The sequence below is a fragment of the Mustela lutreola genome, chromosome 7 (assembly GCF_030435805.1).
Source record: "Mustela lutreola isolate mMusLut2 chromosome 7, mMusLut2.pri, whole genome shotgun sequence".
Taxonomy (NCBI): Eukaryota; Metazoa; Chordata; class Mammalia; order Carnivora; family Mustelidae; genus Mustela; species Mustela lutreola.
The window spans coordinates 143,001,476-143,024,415 of NC_081296.1; the positions used below are offsets into that span (position 1 = coordinate 143,001,476).

The 22,940-nt window shown below is 55.5% G+C and overlaps 1 protein-coding gene across 1 annotated transcript; it reads left to right on the plus strand.

Annotated features, from left to right (window-relative positions):
* The first annotated feature begins 12,111 nt into the window (after positions 1-12,111).
* Positions 12,112-22,349, plus strand: CCDC197 (coiled-coil domain containing 197). The gene is made up of 6 exons (XM_059179709.1): positions 12,112-12,869; positions 14,186-14,268; positions 15,889-16,076; positions 17,591-17,698; positions 18,814-18,948; positions 22,087-22,349. Exons 1-6 carry the CDS (start codon positions 12,763-12,765, stop codon positions 22,282-22,284), a joined length of 819 nt encoding a protein of 272 aa, XP_059035692.1. The 5' UTR covers positions 12,112-12,762; the 3' UTR covers positions 22,285-22,349.
* Positions 22,350-22,940: the final 591 nt, after the last annotated feature.

A 22,940-nucleotide genomic window follows, 5' to 3' on the forward strand; every position in this document is an offset into this window, starting at 1 on the left:
CCTGGCTCATGTATCAGCCCAAGGTCAGCCCACCAGGGTGGCAGGGAGCTCTGCTTCTCAGTCGGTGAACCGGGTTCCCAAATTGCCAGCCATTCCTTAAAGCCTGTGGCCGTCCGTCTGTCCATCCGTCCGCATGTTTAGAGGGGTGGTTGCCACAGGTTGCAGAGTTCTGCAGGCTGGGAAGACCAGCCCCACGTCTATGCGGGCCCCCAGCCCTAGCTTGTAGATGGCTGCCTTCTCGGCTTACCCTTCCTCGACAAAAGCAGCACAGGGAAGTTTTTTAGCAGTTCAGAATTAGTCTCTTTTCTTTCATTTCTACAGCCTAGTGCAAGGTCTAGGGGCTGGGGGTGGGGTCTGAGGAAGGAGGGAGGAAGAGAGGGAGCGAGATGGGGGAGGGGGGAAGGGAGGAGGGAGCCAGACGTGTTGGGAAATACTTGGATGAAAGCGTGGGGTGGATGTGACTCCCATCTCATTCGGGGTCTTCAGAGAGGGGGAGGACCTCTGCAGGACAGAGCGAAGAGTGTGGGCCCAGGGAGGAGGGCAGTGGGAACAGGCGGTGTGGAGGGCCAGCCCTGCGCAGGTGACTGCCCGCCTGCCTGCACTTCCCAGAGAGGCCAGCTGGGCTGCTGCACGGTGGCTGCTGAAGACAGCGGCCAGTGTGCTGGGGACAGGGTCCCGTCGGGGTGGAGACAGCAAGGGGCTTGGATGGCAGGAGAGCACAGGCCCCACCATCAGAAGAAATCTTAGGGGAAGGTTTAGGCACAAGGGTCCCGGGGACCTGAGGAGCTTGGAGCCGATCACGGCACTGCCACGCAGGTGAGAGACCCCGTGGACATCAGGTTCCAGCGCTCTGCCTCTGTTCTGCACCTCTTGATGGACTCCTAACAGAGTCTCTTAACGGAGGATTGGGGGTCCCTGAGGAGTATCTGTGACTCCGTCTCCGTCCCTACCCATCTTTGCAAGGAGTGTCTTCAGTACACATGATCAAGGGGACAGAGCCCAAGGGAGATTAAGAAACCCTGGTTTCCTTTTCTAGACTGAGACGGCCCCTCCTTTGCTGTCAGGTGCTCCCAGTCCTTCTATGCGCAGAGCTTTGCCCCAGACTCGCCCTCTGGCTTTTGACTGAATCCAGCCAATGGGAGGCCAGGTGGGCGGGACCAGGGCAAGGGGGCAAGGGCTTTATTTCTCCAGCTCCTCCCCTGCTTGGCACCCGGGGTTCTGATGGGGACTCCGTCTGCCATGGCCGCAGCACCTGTCCGGCTGGACTCCGGATGCCCTGCTCAGTCTCAGCGCCCTTGACCTGCCCACACCTCTACCAGTTCATTGCTTCTCTTTATTTACCTGACGCGTGTGCCTGCGGTGTTTTGTGGTTGGGGTTGTCAGATAATATACAGGATGCCCGGTTCCTTTTGAATTTCAGATAAGCAACAAGCACTTTGGGTATAAGTATATCTTCAGTATGGCATAGGACATACTTACACTCTGATTCCTTGCTGTTGATCTGAAATTCATATCCAACTGTATATCCTGTCTTTTTCTTTCCAAACCTGACAGTCCTAGCTGCAGGGCCCTTGATAGATACTAACGTGTCCCGTGAGTCATAGAATGTTTCCAGAACAGGTGGGTTTGAACCCCTTACACGTTCCCATGCACAGACAGCACTTGGGGCTGCTTCTTTCTCAAGATGGGTCAGCGGGAGGCTGCCCTGGGGACCAGAACGTAGCCTAAAACTGAGATTGACCCAGACATCTCCCCGCTTGCTGGCATCAGCTCCTAAAATGTCCCCAGGAGCGCACGCAGAGGCATCCGGGTCCTTGCTCCCATGAGCAGGTCCTGGCCATTGACAGTGACATGACCCGATTCTCAGCACCTTTGAGGCCACAGCAGCGCTCCACCAGGTCTGGCAAACAGGACAAGGACATTTGGAGAGAGAGAGAGGGCATTCAAAAGATCTGGTGTCCTCCTGTGAACTTTAAACTGGGTGCAGAGATCGAATGCCCTTTCTCTCACTCCCTAGCCATGGGGTTCTGGGCCTCAGCTTCCTCATCCGTAACATGGGACAGTAATTCCTAGAGGGCAGCCCGCAGTGAGATTCAGTTAAGGACAGCTCGTGGCGCTCACACAGTAAGCGACAGGCTCGGGACTACACTGAGGCCTGCCCGCCTCCCGAGGCCCAGCCTGTCGTCCTCTGACTTAGGAAATAGTTGTTGCTGTAACAAATCCCAAAATTTACAAGGGCTCAACACAACAGTGTGTTTCCCGCTCTTGAAAATCTACAGGCAGCTGCTGGTCTTCATCGGCTCACAGCTGTCCATCCCGAGGTGACGCAGGGACCCAGGCTGTGTCTGTGGGTGTCTGTGGTGTGTCTCCACCATCACGTGTGCCTTCCTGGGCCGCCGCACTCGTGTGCACAGAGGGGCGAGCAGAGAGAGAGAGTGTGAAAGAGGACACAGAGAACGTTCTGTCGGCCCGGCCTGGGAAGGCTAGACACTCCTCCTGTCACATTGGCCAGCTCGTGGTCCCCGGCCACTAGTAACTTCAGACAGGCTGGGGAACGTTTTCTGGCTCTGTTCCCAGGAAGAAGGGGAAACCATTTCTGTGGTGGCCGGTGGCCTCAGCCCCACTTCCTTGCCCCCGGAAATGACACAACTGACAGCACCGAGGAGGGTTTGCGAGGAGGCCCCAGGAGAAGGTAGCCCCAAAGAAACGAGGCTGTGTTCTTTGTTTGGGGCCTCCAGGAGCCGACTAGGATTTGAGTTTACCCTGTATGTGGGGAGGTAGCGCACAAAACATGGTGTGCGGATGTGAGACAGAAGAGGCAATTCAGCAAAGGGCATATTCTCGGGCCGGTCAGCACTGTGGGCAGTGGCAGCTGCTGGGGACTGTGGCAGCCAGTGTGGGATCGGAGCCTCAGAGTCGTCCAGGAGGACGAGCGGGGTGTGTCTGCTCCTCCCATCAGTCCGTGTTTGAGGGCTAGCGACTCCCTGGCACTTCTGGCTTCTAACGTGGCAAAGGATGCTTGAGCGAGACACACAGGTGCTAGCAGGTGGAGGGCTGAAGGCGGGCCCTGAGTAGTCAGGGTTGGGGACCCAAGCAGGGCACCCACAATGTCAGACGTACATAGCAAGTTTGCAAGGGACACTTGATTTCCTTTCAAATGGCCCCTTGAAGGGACAGGCAAGGGTAAGCTCCCACCTGACAGCCATGTCCGTACCCTGCACTCCAGCCCGATGGCTCCCGGAAGCCGGGGCAGAGAGTCTGGAGGCTGTGTGGCCGAGAGCTGAGCACTGGACTGGGAGTCCACTGACCCACTCTGGAACCCAGCTCAGCCTCTTCCTGGCTCGAGACCTTGGGCAAGTACGTCACCTCTTCTAGGTCCAGTCCATTCCCTGGTCACTTAATGACACTCACTGGGTGCCCACTGAAAAGGACCTTAAACGTGCTGGGCCCTGAGGATACAGCTGAGGACACAGGCAGCCCGGCCCTCCAGGGCTCACAGGCACTTACAGATCTGGGCTTTTCTTCAGGAAAACAGGGGGGAGGGCATCAGAAAAGCAGAGCATACTCCCAATCCGTCCTTGGAGGGCAAATTCTGTTCCGGGCAGCAGAGCCTCTCCTCAGTCCCTTGCCTGCTCCTGCTCCTGGGAGGGCGTGCGTTCCAGCAAGCTCCAGATGCTGGAGGCGCGCACAGGTTGTAAGATGGGTGTGCTCGCTGCCTCTGGGCTGAGATTCAGGTGAGGGGAGATAGCTGGATGCCTCCGTATTTTGCAGGGCCTGGCACAAAATGAAAATGCAAGCCCCTTGTTCAGAGATCATCGAGACTTTCAAGGCAGCCACGTCAGAACCCGAGACTCAGCATTCCTGAGTATGGGACCCCGTGGGTCTGCAACTCTGGGAGATCTTGCTGCAAAAGAGATTTTGTAAACTGTGAAGGACAGAGCCCGTGGGAGAGGTGGTGACCAACTGAGGACAGCAGGAGTCTGAATGAGCCCAGGGGTAAACGGCCCCACCCTAAGTCCAAGCCCCATCCTCTGGCCAGAGGCACTGAGTCAGACTGTCTGTCCTCAGAAAGGGACAGCTGGTCCCCTCTGACCTTGGGCAAGGCCCAGCCATGCTGTTCCAGGGTCAGAGGGGTTGGCAGCTTCAGGACCTGGAGGCACAGGCTGTCTGAGAATTACAGACTGCATTCGGTGATGCCCAAGGACGCCCAGTACTGGGAAGGCCTCTCGGGGCCTGGGGACCAGCTGCCCAGTCCCGCACCCACCCCCTCAGCCCAGGGAAAACTCTGCTCACAGTATGGCACACCTGTGCGTGCAGAAGCCTCTGGTGCCTCCAGCAAGCTCAGTGGGGTTCACAGATGGCCCTCTTAGGAAGCCCTCAGGACTTCATCTAGAAATACTCTCCTGGCTTTGAGAGCTTAGAATCTGAAGGTCTCATGATGGTCTCAAGGCTGTCTCGCTCTGACCTTGCTCTTCATGCCCGGGAGGTCCTGAATGCCCCCACAATCCAGCCTCAGTCCTTAGCCTGTCTCTTGCAGCATTTCCTGTCCTGGTCCACCCATCAGGGTTCTCGGGGTCTGCCTAAGGCTGAGCTCAAGGCCCAGGTTCTTCTCTGCAGCTGCTGGGGGAGAATCTGCTTCCAGGCCTATTCAGGTTGCTGACAGAGAGAGTTTCTGGCAGCCGGAGGACGGAGGTCCCCATCTGCTCGTCGCCTATCAGCCGGGGACTGTTCTGGGCTCCCCGATCTTTGCTCCCTGACCCCTCCATCTCAGCGTGTGAGAGCCTCCCTCACCTCGAATCTCTGTCTCATGGCAAATCCCTCGGGATCCCTCTTCCTCTACCGGACAGAGAAGTTTTCCAGGGCTCCTGCCATTAGATCAGGCCCCCTGGGGGGGCTCCCTGTCTCAGGTTCACTGATCAAAGCCTTAGCTACAGCTGTAAAATCGCAGGCGGGCCTGCCCATCATCGTCACAGACCCAGCCCCGGTCAAGATCTGGTCTCCTCTCCCACTCAGCACGCACTCCCCGCCGCCGTCCCCATGCTTTCAGGATGCGGCGTGGTTCTCGTGTTCTCGTCTTCCTCTCCTCTCGCTGCTACCCCTGCTTGGACTTTGCCGTGTTCATCCAGCATCATCAAGACTCCCTTAAAAAAAGATAGTAAAAAAGGGCTGGGTCCAGGCCACCCAGGGAGCTGGCAGAAGCCACCCCAGCTGGGGACACTCAGTCTCCCTACTCCAAGGCAGCTCGTGTCCCAGAGACTTAGGGCCTTGACCTCCTCTGAGCTCAGCAAATAGAGTGACTGCTCAAGGTCAGATAAGCCCTTGGGGGACTGTGGGAAGTGCTGACTCTTGTCTGTGGGTCAGCTCTGACGGCCAGGGGTCTGATGGCTTTAGATGACCCAAACAGACTGGCCCTTTTTCCAGCGTGACTGGAGAGCATTCAAGAGGAGGGTCTGGCCTTCGCTAGAAATGGCTGTGGACCCGGAGGCTGTGGGCCTCCCTGGACAGAGTAGCAGGAATAGGAGTGGCTGATTTTTGAGCATTTCCTACGTGCCAGGTGCTAAGTCTATGTGTTTACCAGCTAATTTAGTTCCCATGGTATTTATGAGGGAGGTACTATTTTACAGAGGAAGAAACTGTGGCTCAATGAAGTTAAGGGACTCACCCAAGGCCAGACAACTCGTGCCTAGAGCAGGGCTGCCAAGGGACAGCACGCCTGCCTTCACTGTCCCTACCGCACCAAAACAGGCTCCATCAATCTGCGCTCCCTTGTTAATCACAGGTTTGTGAGAGCCAGACACTGGGGCGAGGGGAGGGGGCATTGAACCAGGACCAAAGGAAGGACACTATGGGAGACACTTCTGCCCCTTGTGTAAGGAAGGGCAGATATTCTAGAGATCAGAGAGGCCCAGAGGTGAACAAGGCTACTTTGGGAGGGAATGAGTTGCCTGTCATTGGATATATGCAAGTGAAAAGACCACTCATTTTGAGGCTCTGCTAATAACAGACCCGGTACTGAGTGCCTTACGCTCAGCCGTCTGTAGATCCTAATAGCTGTGTCACATAGGCACTGCTGTCCCCATTTGCAGATGAGGAAACCAAGGCTCGAGGACATTAAGTGACTCCATGAGGGCTCTGCAGATGGTTAGTGGGGAGGTGTGATTCACACGCTGAGTTGTGTATCTCCAGAGCTCTGCCTGTGCCTACACGCATCCTGAGCACCTGCTGGGTATCCAGTACTATTCTTCTAGATGCTGACACTCCAGCGGGGACACTCTCATACCAGTCCTGGCCCTCGTGGCGGTCACACTCCAGGAAGACAATCCTGAGTAATGAGTACTAACATGGAATGCAGCGCGAGTGAGGGGAGACCAGGGTTGTTCGACACGGTCAGGGAAGGTCACTCTGAGATGATGGCACCTGAGCTAGACCTGAAAGGCGAGGAGGAGAAAGCACCATGAAGGGCTAGGAGAACAGTGCTCTGGGCAGAGGGAGCCATAGGTGCAAAGGCCCTGGGGTGGATCAGGGGAAGACTAAGACCAATGTGGGAGGAATGGCCACTGTGGACCATTTAGAACCTGACCAGCCAGAGTTGGAACTTCATTTGTCATTATTGGAGGATTTTTTTCTAAGATTTTATTTATTTATTTGACAGAGGTCACAAATAGGCAGAGAGGCAGAGAAAGAGAGGGAAGCAGACTCCCTGCTGAGCAGAGAGCCCGATGCGGAACTCGATCCCAGGACCCTGAGATCATGGCCTGAGCCGAAGGCAGCAGCTTAACCCACTGAGCCACCCAGGTGCCCCTGGAGGATTTTTTTTTAAAAAGATGTATTTATTTACTTGAGGGAGAGAGCTCATGGGGAGAGGGGCAGAGGGAGAGGAAGAAACGTAAAGACTCTGTGCTGAACATGGGACCCAACTCGGGGCTTGATCCCACAACCCTGAGATCATGACCAGAGCCAAACCCAAGAGCCACACTCTTAACCACCTGCGCCACCCAGGAGCCCCAGGAGGAGTTTAAAACAGCAGGTGCTGCAGCCACTCACGGCTGCTCATGAAAACCACCTGTTAAATTTCAGGACTCTTGTAAACAGGGACCATAAACTATTAGCAGCTTGAATCAGCCACACTGGGAGTAGTCACACCGTGGAAATTGGGAAGCTCCGCAAATCCTGACTTTGCCCCCCAGGACAGCCAACCATACAACTTTTACCTGCATAGCACTGGTTTGGGGCAGAGAAGTGGGGAAGTTAGGTTTGCTTTTGAAGGAGAGTCCCCTGCTGGGGGGGGAGAATGGCCTGTTGGGGACTGAGCAGCACGTTGGCCAGCAAGGAAGGCCGTTGTGTTGGTCCACATCAGAGAGAGGAGGGTTTGGACCGGAGTGGGCCAGTTAATGGATTCAAGTGATTTTGGAGGCAGAACCAATAAGCCTCATCGACCGGACCCTCTTTACTGAAGCTCACAGCGGGGAGATGGCCTGGCCAGTGGCGCTCCTGGAACGTGGGAGAGGTGTAATTTGAGTCCAGGTCTGTGGGTACCCTGGGGTCACGGCCAATGTCTCAGTGCTCCCTGCTAGGAGGGCCCATCCTTTGGAGAGCTGCCCCAGAGATGATCTCAGAGCGTCTGAGGACCTGCTGGGGTAATTCCCCTGCTCGGGGACCTGGACCTCGCCCTGGTGTCGGGCAAGGAGGAGTGCAGAAGGCAGGCTGGGGACCTCAGAAGCGGGGCGGTCATCGTCCTGCTGTCCGGGCCCTGGGCTTCTCTGGCTCTCTGCCTCCTCAGTACCTCGGCCGGGAGGCAGGGGATAGGAACAGAGTTCTGAGATCCCATCTCCGTGAGGGCATGGGATGCTAAGCAGTGTGGGGTCTTGGCATACGGGCAGAATAGGTCCTGCCTGTCTTCCTCCACCCATAGCCCCCCCAGCCCCCAACCCCTGCTTACAGCCAGGCCCAGGCTTCACTCACACTTCACCCCTTCCCTGGAGTCACTTCGCCAGCCAACCCCAGAAGCAAGGCTCTTAGCCAGGATCCTGGGCTAGGGGGTCCCCACCACTGTAACCTGAAGGGAGTGAGGAGGGAGGGACAGGAATCAAAACGAAGGCTGACGAAGGCCAGCTCTGTGCCAGGCTCTGGGCTGCTCGCTGTCCTCGGAGTTACGGTGGCAAAGAAGTTTCCCCTCACCTCTTGCCCCTAAAATAAGGCCCACATAGACTTTCTTCTGTATACATGCTCCCACACACACAGAGATTTTTTTAAATAAAAAATAGATGAGGTTAAGCATTCTATGCGGATTATATCATTTCATAATAGGTACGGTAATGGTCTCCACTTTACATTTACTTAACCTTTTTTATTTTTTCATTTTTATTTTTTAAAGATTTTATTTATTTATTTATTTATTTGACAGAGAGAGACAGAGAGAGAGAACACAAGTGGGAGAGGGAGAAGCAGGCTTCCCGCTGAGCTGAGAGCCTGATGTGGGGCCTGATCCCAGGACCCTGGGATCATGACCTGAGCCAAAGGCAGATGCTCAACTAACTGAGCCACCCAGGGGGCCACCTTATTTACCTTTTTAAAAAGATTTTATTTTGAGAGAGAGTGAGTGCGTGCGTGACACCAGGTTGGGAAGCAGGGCGGAGAGAGATGGAGAGAATCTCAAGCAGATTCCATGCTAAGTGTGGAACCCGATGGGAGGCTCGAACTCAGGACCCTGAGATCATGACTGGAGCTGAAATCAAGAGTCAGATGCTCAACCAACTGAGCCACCCAGGGGCCTCTGCATGTCCCATTTAAACCGGAGGCTCAGAGAGGTTATGCACTTTTCCTAAGGTCACACAGGTGGTACCCCTGCTTGACCGCACAGCCTCACTCTGCGTCCTAAGCATTGCCTACGTCTGGCCAAGGGCTGGCCTTGTCCCCCTTGGGGACATTTGGGGTTGCAGGCCAGGCAGGGTTGGAACTCTGGGCCAGAGGCCTGATCTGCCCATCCGTTTGGCTGCACTGGGGAGACGCAAGCCCTGGGGTCAAATTCCAGCCCCAGGAGTCCTTGTTAAGGCTTAAAAACATGGGGCTCTATTGCCATTTAATTGTGGCTCTGCCCTTGAAGTGCACCCCCAGGTCTCAAGGTTCTCAGTTGTCTGGAATAGACAGCCTTGTCCTGGATTTACCTCCCTGACAGCCCCGGGGAGAGAGGAAATCGGGGGGCTTCTGAGACTTAACCCCTCACCAGCTGCAACCCCAGCCTTCCTACACCCGGATCTTCTTATCTGGTCTAAAGCTCCTCGCAGCCTCCAATTTTTCCCCTCATCAAGGAAGTGGGGGTGGGGGTGAGGTCTGAAGCTTGCTGGGTGAGGGTAGGGGTGGGGAAGAGAAGAGGAAGAGTCAGAGTCCAGCAGAAGCTCTGAGGCAGGATAAGGTGTAGAGTTTGGAAGGGACCGGGGTAAGAGTTAGATTCTGGAATCTCTAGGCAGGAGTTCAAATCCCTGCAGAGCAACTTGGCCCTGGGCCCGTGCTCAGAAGAGTCCATTACCGGTTTTGTGTTCCCACTGCTGTCTTGAAATTCTTAATTTTTAAAATCAGGAGCACCTCACTTTCAGGTCGCACTAGGCTCCATGAATTGCGGAGCCAATCCTGCCACCAGAGATTAGCCTGGCGCCTTGGCAAGTTCCTTTGCCCCGTAGATGCTCAGGGTTCTCCTCTGCAAAATGGGGCCGTGCTTCCACGAACTTGGAGGAACTTCTCGAGAAGTAAATGAGAGACTGCAGGTAAAGCGCCAGGCAGCAGGAGATGATCGCAGTCCGTCCCTGGTAATCGCAGACAGTCGCAGACAGTCGCTCTTTAAGGCCTGGTAGGGAGACGGATTTCCAGAACTGCCACAGCTCATCTCCCAGCCTGGGGTGGGTGTGGGAACCTTGAGGCCAAAAATAAAATCCTTACTGGGAAGTAAATTGTTCCACCAACCCCACACCCCCCTGCCTGCGGCCATACTGGGTCCAGAGGTTTAGGGCTGAAACGAGATGGAGATGTGGTCCTAGGGTTTTTGAGCCCAGAGAGAGAGAGGAGGTCTGACCAGGCGGCTCCTGCGACTGCCTAGGGCTAGGGGGCTGGGGGTGGGGCACAGGCATCTGCCCTTGACAGAGGCATTAATGGGGTCTCTCTGGGAGCAGCCCCCTCACCCTATGTTCCCGCTTGTGGGATGCCCACGGGATCAGCATCCGAGTCCCGATAGCCCACCCTCCCAGACTTTCTAGATTAACAGCTCAGCTCACCAGTTTCCCAACAGCAAGGCCTCAGGCAAGTTTCTCTCTGGGCCTCAGTTTCCCCACTGGGGAAGAACCGCTTGGCCTCGTGGCATGCTGCCTAACATTGAGCCCTGCATGGAAAGCACTTAGAAGGGTCCTGACAATACTCACCCCCACTCCGAGCCCGAGGGCACGCACCAAAATGCCCATCTGACCAGGCCACTCCTTCAGCGGAGCCCAGACTCCCCGAGACCTCCCTGGGCCTCCGTGTCCTGCGCACCCGCTCGGCACCCACCTCCCAGCCTCCAGCCAAAGGCCCAGGATTTGCTCTGGGAAACTTCCAGCCCGCAAAGCTGTGCCTATGATGTGACTGTCCATCAAGCTGAGGGGCGGGCACATGACGAGGCTCAGCCAATCGGGTGCCTTCTCTGAGGCCTTTGCTTCTTGGGTATGAAGGCGCTGGTGGCAAGGGGTAGGGGAGGTACCCCCCTGAGTTCCCGCTACCTGGATCTCAGCGCTGCCCTGGGCCCTTGGGCTCCACGGGCCTGGGTCTTCGGCCTCCCTGGTACCTGCCCCGCGCCGTCGATGCCCAGAGCCTGTTAGCTTCCGTCGCAGGCACGCGGAGAGCCCGGCCCGTACACCTGGACGGCTTCTCCGGTGGCAGCCACACCACCCTCTCCCTGACCTTCTCCTCTAAGCATCTGCCTGTAGCTCCCACCGCCACGGATGCTGTTTTGTGCCTCTGAACTCTCCCAGCTGTTTCTCCGCCGGGATGACCCTTCCCGGCTCCTTTTTATCCTCGGGGACCACCTCCAGCATTGTCAACTCGGCGAGGACTTCCTCCAGCCCGGCTGCCCCTCCCCAGGCAGGTTCGGACTCTGGACGACCTTGGACCGCAGACCTTTGTGGGTACCGGCTGTCCCCACGCACGAACGCGGGGCCCGAACCTTCATGCCTCCGCTGAATGTTCCAGAGGTTCAGCTCCGCTGAAGCTCCTCAAATGTTCTGTCAGAGGACCGACAGAGACCGCTCCCTTGAGAGCTGCTTAGGGACTCCTGGGCCAGCAGGGACTGGCTCCGTTGCCCGCTGATGTGTGCCCGCGCATAGGTCCCTATCCCCGCCCCTGCCCAGGGCCCTTTCAGCTGGGGCCCCAGGTCCTGGCGCTGCCTTAGTCTCTGCTCCAGCCCGGGCCCCAGGCTCCTCCCTCCGCCTTTGCCCTCACCCTGGTCCCTCTCTTCCCCCAGCCTTCTTCTCAGTGAACCCCATCCTCCGGCGGTGACTCCCCAGGCTGCCCTCTGTTGGAGGCCCTGGCTCTGACGGATCAGGGGCCTTTGCTGGGGGAAGGCCTGGACAGCTAGTTGGGGCATCAGGGGTGGGCAGTGGGCCCAGATGTCCCAAAGGCCACAGGTCCACAGACTCCAACAGCAGGTACCAGGGCCAAGCCATAAGGCAGGGGCAGGTCCCAGGTTGAGGACCTGAAGCCTCTTTCACCTTGCCCCCTCCCCTGCCCTGGGCCAGGTGTGGTTCTGAGCCACTGGCAGAGCTGAACCCGAACGGGTTGCTGAGTGCCCTCACTGGGGAAGGCCACAAGCTCTAGACGCCCATTCTCAGGTAGAAGGAGGTAACAGGGACACGCCAGTGGGATCTGGGGAGCCACCAAGTAAGAGTCTTAAGAATGACCAACCTGAAAGAAAGGACAAAACATAGCTTGAGTCCCTCCTGGGGTCACCAATGCATCTCCCCCTTGTCTTTGGGAACTGAACCAAGGAGGCAGGCGTAGGCCACAGAGTAGGTGGCTCTTTACCCACAGGTGGGTCCTGCAATGGACAAAGACCAGCATTATGATGTCACGGCCCAGTGGCCATGGCTTGGAGCTCCTGGATCCTTGAGGGAGTCAGCTAGGCCCCCTCCTCCTTCCCCACGCTGCCTGTACCCCAGAGTCATGCTCAGGGCTGGAAAGGTCCACCACGAAGCCCTGCCCCTTCTCTCCCTGCTCCGACCCCTGTGCTGCGGCTGGTCCAGCAGATGGCCAATGAATGTCAGGCTTAGGGAGACAGTCTTCTCCTTTGGGCCATAACTGGGAATAAGTCTTAGGCAGATGGTCTAGGAGCTCTTCACAAGGCCTCGTGGAAACTACCTGTTACCTAGGCCACCTTCGCAGCGTGACCATGAGCTCATTCAAAGTGTCTGCCTCAGCCTCCACTCCCCTTTGATGAGCTCTCCACACGCTCAGAATATGTGATGTCACTGAAGGCATAAATGGGTGGAGGGCGGGTGGATAGGAGAGGCCACCAAGGTGTCCCCGCCCTGTGCACACTGTCTTCTGAGCCAGACCCAGCCCTGACTCTGGGACTCTCTCCGGCACCTGTTGGAAGACCCCTGACGTCGGGTTCAACGAGCCTCAAGTTCAGATCCAGCCCCCCTGAGTGTCCCTGAGCTGGTCACAGACCCCTTCTGAGCCTCTGTTTCCTTTTCCACGAACCGGGACCCTCGTCGTCCTGTGCGGCCAGAGTGGTGAGGGGCGATGCTGGTGGCCATGGACACCAGCCAGAGGGCTGGCCCAAGCGTTGCCAGCGACAAGGACAGGGACCTGCAGGAGCTGTTGCAGGAACTCGGCCAGCTCCAGGCAAAGTACGAGAGGTCTCAGGCCCCACTGGGCCCCGGCCCCATGCCCAGCAGTGCCCACACTGGGCTAGGTGGCTGGGGCTGAGCGAACAGCAGGGCCAGGCAGGGAAGGGACAAGGCGGGGAGCAATCCCTGGAAACAGGAGGGGCATCAGTGGGGAGGGGGTGGGGGCTTGGCTCTGGTCCTTCGAGCTCAGATCTTGGGCCCTCCCCGGCCCACTCTGGGCTTAGTCTCCCATCCCAGAAGCAGGGCTGTGGGGAGCTGGGGAGCCACCCCTGCACCTGTCAGACGTTCAGCCCCTCTCAAGTCAACCAGTGAAGCTGTCAGCTCCCCCCACCTGCCTCATGGGGTGACCCTGGTCCTCACCCCTGGGGCTTTTATGGGGCAGCACATCAGTTTCGGGCTGCCCCATAAAAGCCTGAATTAGATGCAAAGGCTGTGGCTGTGAGCGAGTTTGTGGAGCAAAGTTCCAAGTCTTCCATCAGATCCTGTCAGGGCTTCCGACCCCACTAAGGTTTTGCCCCGTGGTGTGTGCAGGGACCACACGGTATTTGTAGGGAAGGATGGCTTTTCCCTGCCTTTTCCAGGACCGTATGGATGAGTAAGTGAGGCCCAAGAGGCGGAGAGGCCTGCCCTGGGTCCCCGAGCAGCCGTTCCGAAAGCCCACCGCAGTCCCTGGAAGCGCTGCCTCTGGCTGGGGCAGGTCCCACTCTGCCTCTGCCCTTGACCACTGACTTGACTTGGGTACAGAGCAGGCAACAGACTGGAGACTCAGCTTGCTCAGGGGCTCGCCCAAGAGTCAACCATGGCTGGGCGGTGGCACATGGTTGTCTCCCCTCTGGGGGTGCTGGGGTCCCCAGTCTCTCCTTGCTATGTGCTGGGGGCCCCACACATGGTCCCGGCCCGCCTGGCAGTGGGCAGGGAGGGATGACGTTACTGTTGCTACAGATGGGCTCGCCAAGCGCAGAGCAGAAGCACCTGGCCAGGTCACCAGCTGGTGGCTGCGGGGACAGGGGGACTCAGACCAGCCTCTAAGGGAGGATCCGTAGGACCCCATACCACACCAGAAAGACTAGACTCCCCTCTCCCTGGCGCTCCTTCCTCGTGCCCTATCATGGCAGTTCTTTGAACTGCTTGTGGCTCAGTTTCTCATCAGGACATGGGGTGGGGAGGCTTAAGTCAGCGGCCCACTGATGGGGGTGGGGGTGGCGGGCCCGTCCAGTGCATGTCTGAGCCAGAGATCCACGCAGAATGGCCTTGCAAGAGGTCATGACCTCGGGGACTCTAAACCATGTCTTGCTGTCCCTGAAATGTCTCTGCAGGCAGAGGAAGCTGAAGAGAGAGGTCGAGAAGCACAAGCTTTTTGAAGACTATCTGATTAAGGTCCTTGAGATAATCCCTAAGGGTATGTATGCCTGTTCGGTTCGTCTCGGCTGCCACCTCCCAGCCTTGGCACTAGGGCGCGGTGTGAGACTTGACTTCATCTGCAGGAGGAGGACCCACAAAAGCCAATGCCGCCCAGGTATGAAAGGGCACAGGTGCCAAGCGAGCCTGCCTGTGAACCCAGTGCCACCAGAGCCACTGGTGTGGCCGGCGAAAGTTCTCGAGGTCCTGGTCTTTTCCTTCCTCCCTTCCTCTTTACCTACCTACCTTCCTTCCTTCCTTTTTAAATATTTTATATATTTGACAGAGAAGGAGAGAGCACAGCAGGGGGAGAAGCAGGAGAGGGAGAAGCAGGCTCTCCGCAGAGCAGGGCTCGATCCCAGGACCTTGGCATCATGATCTGAGCAGAAGGCAGTCGTTTAACGGACTGAGGCTCCCAGGTGTCCCCAAGGCCCTGGTTTCCTGACCTGTACAAGGGGAACAGCACCCATTACACAGATCGGATGAACTCATCCTTCATGAGCCTGGAGCCCAGTGGCCGGCATTCAGCTATCGCCCAGTCCATGTTAGCTAGGATTGCTATTATTTTGTGTGTCTTTGGTTTTGTGTTTTTGTTTGTTTGTTTGTTTTGCTATTATCAGTTAAAATTACGCAGACACCAGAAATGGCCTTTGTGTTTTGTTTTATCGCGATTAGTACCAGAGCCTGTTGTTGTCAGTGCCAGAAGCTTGTTAGGAAAGGGAAGGCAATCAACCATGTATTTTTACCATCATTATCTCAACATCATCATCAATAATAATAATTCTTACCATTTATTAACTATTACCATTTACTAATGACTATTAACTAACTTTGTACTCACCTCTTTGGAAAACATTTTACCCCTCTGTGTGAGCTTCTGAGAATTGTGTTACCTAGGCTCAGAGAGGTTAAGGAACGTGCCCAAAATGCCCAGCCAGGAAGTGGTGAGGCTGGGTCTCAGACTCTGGTCTGACTTCAGGGCCACTGCACTGAATGCTGTGGAGCGACGAGAGGCCCCCCCAAACTGTTCTGGATATCAGGGAAGGCTTCAAGGAAGAGGTGGCCTCTCAAGGGGCTCCAGCGAGTTCAGCAACAGGGAACAGCATTACAGACAGAGGGAACAACATGAACGTAGGCTGGAGCCACAGCCCTGCAGGATGAACTTGTGCATGGTGTGTTCCAGTGTGCTGCAGCACCAGAACTTGGCAGGGGCTGCTGGGAGATGTGACTGGAAGGTTGAGTAGCACCAAAAAGTTTTGAGCACCAAGCCAAGGAGGGGTGAAGGCTCCAGGTCCTTGGAGACCATCTCCTGTCTCACTGGGGCTCCTGGCTCCAGAATCTGGGTTCTTGGCTGGTAGGGCACTTTTCAAATGTTAATGCATCTCTTGAACAGGCGGGCGGTGGGTGAGGGAGCTGGCCAGTTGCTGGACCCGTCCTGCTGTCCTGGGCTAAGCCCCACACGGGCTCTTCCCGGCGCCTCTCATCTGTGGGGTTGCTGCTGGAATTGCAAGACCTCGGCAGAAGCCCCCCTCCGACACATTGGTGGCATCGCCCCAGCAGGGGACAGGTGAGGGTTGGGCTCTCTGCACCCGCTCATCCCACCAAGGCATTGTCTCCCTAGGCCACAATGAAGGGGAGGAGCCAGAAGGGCCAGACGAGGCCCTGGTGGGGGCCATGGTGGAGCACTATGGGCAGCTCTTCACGATCAGCCAGGACATCCAGGAGCATCTGGAAGCCTTCTCCAAGATGAGCCAGGTCTTCCACCAGAGGCTGGAGTCTCTAGAGGAGAGCCACAGGGCTCTTATCCCGGTAACAGCTATCTGCAGCCTGGTCTGTTGCCCTTAGCCCATAGGACTGGGGGCAGAGGAGTCTCCCTTCCCTCTGCACCTCCAGGGGAAGACTCGGAGCAGCGGTGGGCTGCTGGGAGGGTCTGGGTGGCGCTGTCTCTCCAGAGCCTTGCTCTGGATCCCTTTCTCTCCCCTTGTGCTGGCTGACTCGGGGTCTTTCCTGAAGCTTCGCTTATATTCAAAAGGTGTTCTTGGTGGGAGAAAAGACACGAATTCTAGACTCAAACAGACTGGGTTCCAATTACACATCAGTCTCTGACTAGCTGCATGACCCTGGGCAAGGGTGGCCCCTCTCTGAGCTTCAGCTTCTCTATCTGTCCAATGGCGATGCAACCAAGCTCATTGGTTGTTGTGACACAGAGCGGTGCCCAAGTGCCCCAAGAAGTCACTTCTCTTTCCTTTTTGGTTAATCGTATAATAAACAGAACTTCGGCCAGGTGGTCCAGCACTGCCCTCCAGCCAGGAGAAAGTGCCCAGGCAAAGGCCTGGCTGGATGAATTTGCATCCTGGGGCCTGAGGGCTGGGAGGGGAAGGGGACCTGGATAGGAAGGCTGAGGGGGAGTTGATTCTTGCAAAGGACCGTTGCGTGATGTTTGCAGAGAGTCTCTGCCCCCTAGTGGCCGCACTGAAAACCTATACCACCCTGCACCTTTTTTCCCCTCTGGAGAGCCAGACCCTTTAGGATTGGGCAGGATGGGGGTAGCCTCAGTTTACCTGTTTTATCTCATTTAAATCTCACGCCAGCACCTAGAGCTAAGTGCTTTAATTCCTAGGGCTGAGACAAGGGGAGATAAGCCAGGTGAGCATTCAGATGCTGACTGGAGCCCATCTTTATGTAAAATTTTAATATTTTGTCCATCGTGGATACTTTCTATTAACTTTGACTTTCTAAAAACATTGGATTAAGATATTATTTATCTTAATTAATTTGTCTTCATTTGAAGCATACGCTGAGTGTTCCTACACCGCCTTAAATTTCACATCTTAGACCCAGTTGCACTCTTGTGCCCACTTTCCACGGGAGGAGATTAAGATGGGGAGAAGTGAGGACACCTGCATATGTCCCGTGCCGAACTGAAGCCCCATGGGGCCTCGTCAGGGTGCAGCCAACACAGCAGGAGCAGGCTGGGCCACAAGAGGCTGTCCACTGCCTTGCTCCACATGCCCTCCCAGCAGCCCCCGGGGCCGCAAGGGCACAGACTCTTGGCTCTGGTTACTGGAGGAAAAGGGGCTCTGGGAGCCATGAGTCAACATTCAAACCTCAGTCAGCCTGGACATGCCTATTCGGGCCTTTCCTGGTACCTTGAACAGCTGGGAGGCCCAGAACTTTCCCCTCCACCTGCCCCCACCCTGGCTAAGCACACCCCTCCCCCACCCCTTCCCTCCCGCCGGGGCTGTGAGCACCTCTGGACCAGGCCCAGGGCAGACGCCCCAGCAGAGTTTGCTGCACCGGGTGACACGCCTCTCCCATCACAGACCCTCAAGATTCGGCTGTGTCAGCTGCAGAAGCGATGTCATCATGAGTGGAAGCTGTGGGGGTTGGGACACCGTGTCACCTCCCGGAAGGACATGGACAGCTATAATGTGAGTCTGATCTGCGGGATGGGGGTGAGGGCAGGGCTGAGGGCTGCTCTCTCCTCAATAAGCATCATCCCCCACAAACTCACACCCCTGACACTCACACTCCCCCCCCACACACACACACTCACACCCCTGACAAGAACCAGAACTGGGATCCCCAGCCCAGTCCCAGGGCTTGGCATAAACTGGGTGCTTGCCCAGTCCTTCTGTAATGCCTGTGGTTAATAACAGAACAGTGGCATTTAAGTGAGTGGTTACTAGGCACTATCTTCAGTAATTCCTACATCTCCATGGTCGTCCCAGGCAGTGCTTGGCCTCCTAACCCAGGACAGACCTCATCTGGGACAGGCACTCTTAAATGTTGGCGGATCCTTACCTGTGTCTATTTCACAGATAAGAAAAGTAATGTTCAGAAAGAGTAAGTCATGGCCAAAGTCCACGACCAGGGGCCAGGATTTCTGGGCTTAAGCCCTTGAGCTATTCCTTCCTGGCCTTTGGAATAGGGACTGGTTAACCTCTGGCCCCTGGGTCCTCACTAAAACCAGAGGCTCTGACCTCCCAGCCACAGGGGCTGCTGGGAAGACACCAGGACCAAGGCCCAGACAGAGTGTGGCCAGCAAATGCAGGGCCTTCTCAGTCTCCAGGGGATCCTAATTTGGAAGACATGAGGGTTGGGATCTACACGTTGCTGACCTTCAGCCAAGGGGATTAGCGAGGGAGTAGACTGGCTACTGTTTATCTAGCCCCTTCTGGATCTTTCTCTTTAAGATGGAAAGCAAGACCACCACCACTGGCCACAGCCCTGAAGATCTTAAGTCTAGGACTCCGGGGCTGTCCAGAGTGAGGGGCTCCAGGGTTCCCTCATGACCATTCCCATGCCCGGCCCCTGGTGTGGCCCGCAGGGGTCTCTAGCCAGGAGGACCCTCTGGGAAGTTGGTTCAATGTCCTTCATGGCAGGGGAGGATGCTCAGGCCCCGGAGTTGGGGGACGCAAGCAAGGCCCTCTGGGAGTGGGGCACAGAAGGTGGCTTTTCCGGCCCAAGTAAGCTGGGGATCGGGGGGCAGGGGGTGCTGGGATAGGACCAGAACCTCGTCGTCCTCCACCTTCTCCTCCTGCAGAACCAGCTGCTCAACGACCTGCAAAGGATCATCAACAACATGGTCCGGCAGTGCTCCTCCTCCGCCCACCGCTCCGCCTCCGCCCACCGCGCGCCTGAGAGCATGGGCCTCTTCTCGAAGCTCGACCTAATTCAGGTAAGACCTCCCTGCCGCCCCAGGCTGGTGTCAAACCTCAGCCCCTCCTGAGCCGCAGCTCATGGTGCATTCATGTTTAACTCCTGTGAGCCCGACCGTCCATGGCTATGCAGGCTCCTGGGGCAGTGAGTCTTGAGGTGTCTGTTAGTCACTCAACAAACTTGGAACAAGCTCCCATTTGATGCAGGATCGGAGGCAGCTGTAACGGAACTCTTAGCTCTGCCTGGTCTTTCTTTGTGGCCCGGCCATGGCACGTGTCTCACACACACACACACACACACACACACACACATGCACACACACAGTCACACAGACGTTCATGTGCTCTCTACGTGCCTAACGTTACACATGACATACCCGCAGACACAGAGAAGCCCATGGGTGTGGTCACACATTCACACTTGCATGCACTCTGGGAGGACACATTTCAATGACCAAGGGAGATCTCTTCAGTGGAAGCCTCAGACTCTGGGTCAAGTCCCCTGAGCTTCCCCTTTTCACTGACCCCCCCCCTCCCCGGAACCAGCCCCCCGCCCGTCAGACGCCGATGCTGCAGTACAGAGAGTGTGTCGGCAGACTGGCTTCTACTGACCACAGCGCACGTCTTCATTCTTTTCTTTTCTTTTTTTTTTTTTTTAAGATTTTATTTATTTGACAGACAGAGATCCACAAGCAGGCAGAGGGGCAGGCAGAGAGAAAGGGAGAAGCAGGCTCCCTGCGGAACAGAGAGCCCGATGTGGGGCTCGATCCCAGGACCCTGAGATCATGACCTGAGCTAAAGGCAGAGGCTTAACCCACTGAGCCACCCAGGTGCCCCCTTTCTTTTCAATAATACCTTTACTGGGACACAATTCCCGTGCCATAACATCTTCCCTCTTAAAGCATACACTTTCAGGTTTTCAGTTCAGTCAGACCCCGGCAACCGTCACTGCTGTCCAGAAGAGCTCTTCACCCCAAAAAGATACATTCTACATCTGGTTTCTTCCCTTTAGCATAATGATTTCAAGGTCGATCCACATCATAGAATGAATCCATACTTCATTCCTTTTAATACGCCGCTGTGTGGACCAGTGGATCCATTGATGGGCCTTTGGGTTGTTTGTGGGTTTTTTGGCTGCTGTGAATAACGCTGCTGTGAGCATTCACATATGGGTTTTAGCATGGACATGTATGTTCGTTATCTTGGCTAGATACCTCGGAGTGGAATCTCTGAGTCGTATGGTAACTGTATATTTGACATTTTGGGAAACTGCCAAACTGTTTTCCAGAGTGGCTGGGAGATCCCACGATCCCACGATCAGCGTGCGGGGGTTCCACTTCCTCCACATCCTGTCCACACCCGGTGTGGTCTGTCTTTTGTAACTCAGCCATCCCATGGGGTGTGAAGTCGTATCTCACTGGGGTTTTGCTTTGCAAGCCACTGGCGACTGATGCCGCTGAGTGTCTTACACGCGCTTATTGGCTGTTTAAATCTCTTCTTTGAAGAAATATCTACTCAAATCTGTTGCCTATTTCTAAATCAGATTATTTGGGTTTTTTAAAAATTGTTGTTTTCTAAGATATATTCTAGGTAGAAGTCCCTTATCAGATATATGTGTTTGCAAATATTTTCTCCCTTTCTGTGGGTTGGTTGTCTTTTCATTTGATAGTGTTCTTTGAAGAACAAGAGCTTTTAATTTGGATGAAATCCAGCTGAGCTATTTTCTTCCCTTGGGCTACTTGTCCTTAGCACAACACATCACATTGCAAAAACTATTATCCCAAGTCACTAAGATTTACACCTAAGCTTTCTAATAAGAAATGTATAGTTTTTGCTCTAATATTTAGGTTTATGATCCATTTTTAGTTAACTTGTGTATACGGTATGGGATATAGGGTCCGATTTCATTCTTTTGCATAAAGATGTTCCGTAGTCCGCGTACCATCTATTGGGGAAAAAACCGCTATCTTTTCCCCTTGAACTGTCTCCTCTCACTTGTGACAAATCAATTGCCTACAAACGTGAAGGTAAATTTCTGGACCCTCAATTCTATTGCATTGGTCTGGATGTCTATCCTATGCCAATATCACAGTATCACAATATCGATTACTAGAGCTTTGTAATGATTTGTAATTTTGAAATGAGGAGATGGGAGTCCTCCAACTTTGCTCCTTTTTTTTTGAGGTGGTTTGACTCTTCTAACGGGGCATGTTTGGATCATGCAAAGCATCACCACGAAGCCGGGTGGGCTTCAGGCATGGTGTGAACCGAGGCTCCCTGGATCAGCCAGGACTCACCCTTTCCACGCTCTGCCTTGGGCTATCCTCAATACTGGCCTCGCCTAGGTCACAGCTAGCTCTCCTTACTTGATGCAGGCTCAGGGGGGACATTCAAACACAAGATGCTCCTTTCCTCTGGAACACCAAAGGGGCGAGTCCCTGCCCCGGGGTTGCCGTGGCAACAGCCCACAGTCTGAAAGCCTGCCTCTCTGTTGGAGGACTCCTCAGGAGCTCTCAGACAGCGTCAGGGCTGCTCCGCGGCACGGCTCCAGGGACACCATTCACGTTGTTGGCATCCCCAGGGGCACAACTCATGTTATTCATATTCACGTTGTGATATGGTTTCGTTTTCAATAAGGGCACATTTGTCTAAATAGTCACACTGAGTTAATTTCATCTTCCCCCCGAGAAAAAGGAAGAAATTACACGGTGATGTCAGGAGGTGCCGAGGGTCTCCTGCAACAATCACTCAACCAAGACTTACTGAGTCGCCCACATGTGCTCAGCATTGTGCTAAGTAAAGAGCTGGAGGTGGAAGGTCTTTAAGAAATGAATGCCTCTCAGAGAGGGAGCCAGGGGGCAGACAGGGTGGGCTTCCCGGAGGAAGTAGTGAAAAGAGACTAGCAACTGCCATCAGGAAGCCACGGCAGGACTTAGACTTTGCCAGCTTTGCCAGCCCTGGGCTGTGCAGCTCCAGGCAAGTTACTTAACCTCTCTGAGCCTCCGTTTGCACAGTGGCCAAGAGTCACTGATACCACATCCTTTGCAGGGCACTTGAGAGAGTTAATGAAAGTGTAGGTAGCCTCCGAGGGTGCTTTGGCCATCGGGAAGGGGAAGCCAAAGCACTGGAAGGTGAGAGAAATTTCTTTTTCCTCCCAGGAATTTATGTTGGACAAAATGGAGACAGTGAAATTTATCTCACTGCTCATGGAACCCAGAGTATGCCGGTCAGGGGACCGTCTCAAGAACCCCAGAAGATACTCCAGCTCCTTCAGGAAATGCCCAAGGAATCAAGATTCAGTCCCCAGAACTCCCCTTCCGGGCACCCAGACTTCGGAGCGCTCCAGCTCCAGCTGAGCCAGCCAGCAGCCACGCACGCCCCGTCAGCATCAAGACCATCTTCTTTCATGTCCAGCCTCTTATTCTCACCACAGCGCCCCCGCCAAGGGGGTGGGAGGCAGTCTGGGGGTGGGGGCACTGTTCCCCATCCTGGGGGATTAGCAGGCATGGAGGCTAGGACTCGGAAAAAGAGAAGCGGGTTCCTGGGTTGCAAGCGGCAGTCAGGTTGGAGGTCCCGGGTTGGAGGCCGCATGCTCACAGACAGCAGCGGATTTGTCTGAGAAGAACTTGGGGTAGATGTCTAGCTTTTAGGAACATCTGAATCACAGGAACTCTCCTACAAGCCACCCAGGGCTGTAGGAGGCATGGGAACTCCCCTCACCCACAGCTGATTGGGGAGCATGGCAGACCGGGGAACACAGCAGACCGGGGCTACTGGGTTTGTCTCTTGGGGGCATCTCGTCTCTGGTTCTCAGAAGCTGGATACTGAGTCAGACCTCCTGCCATCCCGAGGGTCCCAGAGCTGCCTGCAGTGAATGCTGCTCCCAGAGACACCTTAGCCAGGCAAAGCCCCTCTCCAGGCTGCTTTGCCACCTGCAAGATTGGGTGACAGTGTGTCTAAGGGAGACCCCTCCCCAGTCTGACATTCTTAGACCAAGGTCCGGGACAGCTTG